The sequence below is a fragment of the Chaetura pelagica genome, unplaced genomic scaffold, assembly GCF_000747805.2.
Source record: "Chaetura pelagica isolate M959 unplaced genomic scaffold, ChaPel_1.0 scaffold246, whole genome shotgun sequence".
In the NCBI taxonomy this organism is placed as follows: domain Eukaryota; kingdom Metazoa; phylum Chordata; class Aves; order Apodiformes; family Apodidae; genus Chaetura; species Chaetura pelagica.
In genome coordinates, this window is record NW_009953647.1 from 1378726 (window position 1) to 1382555 (window position 3830).

The 3830-nt window shown below is 42.6% G+C and overlaps 1 protein-coding gene across 1 annotated transcript in view; it reads right to left on the reverse strand.

The window, feature by feature from the left end:
* ATF6 (activating transcription factor 6) overlaps nt 1–2251 on the reverse strand; it is a 73510-nt gene extending 71259 nt beyond the window's left edge. The window contains exons 1-4 of the mRNA XM_009999884.1: nt 2161–2251; nt 1733–1827; nt 1118–1247; nt 675–881 (exon numbers count right to left, since the gene is read on the reverse strand). Coding sequence (XP_009998186.1) covers nt 675–881; nt 1118–1247; nt 1733–1827; nt 2161–2209 — 481 coding nt within the window. The 5' untranslated portion in view covers nt 2210–2251. The remainder of the gene's footprint in view (nt 1–674; nt 882–1117; nt 1248–1732; nt 1828–2160) is intronic.
* Between the last annotated feature and the right edge of the window lie 1579 nt (nt 2252–3830).

Here is a 3830-nt window from a genome sequence, read left to right on the forward strand (position 1 = left end):
AATGCCAATAATGTCCATACTGCTGTAGCAGAAGAGTAAATTAATGCTTGGGATTCAGAAAAGAAGGCTCAAACTATTTTAAAAATCTGTTAAAAGGCAAGAGGAAGAAAGAAGAATTACCAGCAGACAGGATACCACTTGCATCTTGTTACCGTCAGCTTGCAGCTGTAAGCAGCTATTCTAACCTCTGAGATGGCTCTCAACTCTTAGCAAATTTCCCAACATCCTATTTAATGCTGTTTGGTGAGATAAAAAGCCATCCACTCGTGTTCCCACCATCCTATGGCAGAGTTTCATGTAGGTAAAAAGAAGCGTTTATCACTCCTCCCAAGCCTTCCAGCTTCTTTCAAGCCATTCAAACTGATTCTGCTGGATCTTCCTTTGGTTACAACAGAACACTATCATCACCTCATGAAGCACTTGCCATCACAAGTAGACCAAAGGCTCTCTAGAGATCTTTACAAATCAGCAGTTTATCTCTACAACTGCCAGTGCTCAGCACAGTCTCCTTTGCTGGCTCTGTTGCTGTCTTCCATTCCACACAGGGTATGCATGTAGGCTCCATCTTTTTTTTCCTACCCCTTCCATTCCACCTGCCAAAGCTGACTTCATTCTAGCAACCATCTCAAACAGACACAGTGAAGCTCCTGACTCAGTGAAGACAATCCACCTACCTTTAGGGGGTGCTGGCTGGATGTTAACAACTGGTTGACGCTTTGGCAGTGGCACAAGTGTGGGCAGAGTCTGAATAATGATGGTTTTAGCGGGGATGCCAACGCTAGCCTGAGCCTCGGGGACAGCAGGCAAGAGGGGTTTGGGTTGTACTGAAGGCCTGGACCCCATCTGACTACACCTCTTCAGGGTCCTTGCAGAATTGTTTGCTAGGAAAGGAAAAAGAGTCAGAGTTGGACCAGAAAATAAAGAATTCAAGGAGGAAGAGAATGGTTTTTGGTATGGCTTTTTTTTTTTTTTTTAATCCATTTATAATACTTGCTAAAGATACACTGATCACAAACCCAAGTCAGAAACGGATAGATTAGTGTCTGTGAGGTAAGCACCTGCATGCCAGACAACAGACACACCATCTGTGGAATCCAAGTAACTTAATCCTTCATACCAGAGCGGGAGGTGATGCTGACAGCAGGCTTCTTCCCTCCTTCTCCTTCAGGGGATGCAGGGCTTCTGCAGCTCTTGCTGTAGAGGGAGACAGGAGACATCTGGGAGCTACAGCTGAAGTCCCCATCATCCTGCAGAGAGAAAGTAGATGAGATTAACACGTCAGAAACACATAAAAGTGTCTTCCAGCAGTTCAGATTATAACAGCCTTTCATCACATCTGTGCTGCTGCTTCAGCAGACAGGAGACAGTTTTATTCTGGCCAGTGCTAAGCACTGAAAACCAAAGTACCACCTCTCCTTATCAGCAGAGTGAAGGCAGGATAGAGGCCAGCAACTGCTAGACTTTACAAGGCATTTGTTTGGCAAGCAGGCAAATATACACAATGGAAGAATCAGAGCTGAACACGCTCTTTTTAGACTGGGTCACAAAAAGAGCAGAAGGAGGCAGAAGGAACTTCACTGAAGTGAAGTTGTTTCTGCAAGGCTTGGAAAAATAAGCTGGTTTGTCTTATGCCATGAAGTTGGTCAGACAAGTAAATCACTGGGCTTTTTGTTTGCCACAGCTGGCTCTGAATGAGCACTGCTATCTGTGTTACATGGAGGTTTCTGCATACAGGCACATTCTGCACTGGAGAGTCCACAGATGACGGAGAAGGAACCGAACAATTTGAAGAAGCTGGTGATAAGGGTTCTGTCTTCACACTTTCATCTGCAAAAGGCAGATAAAGAAATGTTACTGTACAAGTGTAATAACAATGGGAGATCAGCATAAGAACACACTTGCCCTACACCAGCTATTTAATTCCTGAGACAAGGCACAGCATAAAAGATGAGATCTAAGATACTGAACAGCCCAGCTTGTAGAGCGTCCTCTCCAGCTCTACTCACCCTACATAAACACAGCATGACTTCTCACCAGAGTGAAATGTTACAGGACATCAAATAGTTCCACTTAAGTTACCACTATCCTAAAGTTCTAACAGCTCACCCTTGTGGGGTGGAGTGGAATGGTCACACCTGCAAAATACAAAAGGAAAATTACCTGCATAAATGTGGCCTGTGATATTCCAAAGATCTGAGTCCCAAGACATCAAATCCAAATCAAAATGGAAGTTATAGGGATCATTTTCCTGAAATGAAAATTCAGAAAAAGGAACAAAAGAAAAAGACAACACACACTGAAACCACCACTCATTATGTTTGCATTCTGACGGCTCTAGAAAATAAAACAAAACTAACACTTCAGTTGCCTTAAGGCAGAGAGAGACAAAAGCCCCTAAGGGGGCAATTCTCAACGGGAATACACAAGACAAGGCTTCTCCTAAAGCTCAGAGCTATAGGAAAGGAATATAACAGTAATTAGTGATGATCTTAAACTGGTATTAGTCATTTGTAAAGTGAAAGTTCTAAGTCCAGTCACTGAACTACCTTAATAAACCACACATTTTACAACTTGTTGGCATCCTCTCCTTGCCTTGAGTGAAAGATTTACTTCATGTTCTTCCATCAACAGATCTCCAAGCACTTTATAAACACAAGCAGTATCAGTCTCAGTTTACCAGCACGAAAAGAGACACAAAGACTGACTTGCTCAAGATCTGACAACAGTATGTATTAAGCCTTCCTATACTTGAGTAAACTAGCATCATCATCTTCTAAAGCCAGGGACACCACTTGCTTCTGCCAACAGAAAAAAAAACAAAACAGTGACTAAAATAACTTCATATATGTTATTTATTAAAAGATCTTTAAAAGAGTTACTAGGTTTTTGCTTGATTTTTTTTTTCTGCTGATGCAACTGTGTCAGTTTCCTACTCAAATGTAAGATTTTTACGACCTCTAAATAATATATAATATATAATATATATTATTATATATATAAATTATGATATATATTATTATATATATAAATAATATATATAATGTAATAAATATTACATACTAAACTGAAACTAATATAGAGCAAAGATTTTGTTGCTAAAAAGGTATCCTATAAATGTACTTCTCTTTGTGTTCTCAACTTGCCTAGTAAGGGTAAGCTCAGAAACTCTGCAGACTGCACAGAAATTAGTATTTTCAGGGCAGAATGAAGAAAAAGCTAAACAGAGCATATCTATAGGAAAAAATTGCCAAAACACACAGCCAGAGTTGTGCAGTAAGAGCCTCCACACAGATAACTAATGCTGGCCTGCTGACAGGCAGAGTCATTCCCTTGTACAACGCAGAAATTCCCAAATCTCCTACAGTACCCAGCTCTACAAGACCTGTAGGAATGGTCTTAGGACCTGAGGCTTGTGTTTGAAAACCCAGGGGTTGTGCAGAAGGTGGGTTAGGACACGGTGAACAGAGAAAAGGCAGGGGAAGAACAAAAAGTGGAGTATTCATGAAACAAACACCCCAGGGCAAAAAAAGCCATATGTACAATTGGAGAGCAAAACTCGAGGGCTAACGCATCAGGCTGCATGAACACAGAGAAAAGGCAGAGGGACAACACCACGAGGAGCCATCTTACAGGCGAGGTGATAAAGCACAGCAGCGGTGGGCAGGGATGTAACACACCCAGGGGCCTCCTTCCCTGTGCCCCAGAAACGCTCTCCCGGCAGCTCCTCCCGGGCACGGCGCCCCGGACTTTCACCCTACGCTCTCCCCCTTAACCCAGGCTTTGAAATCCCCAGCGTCAGACACCGACAGTTTACCAGCAGACGGACGGAG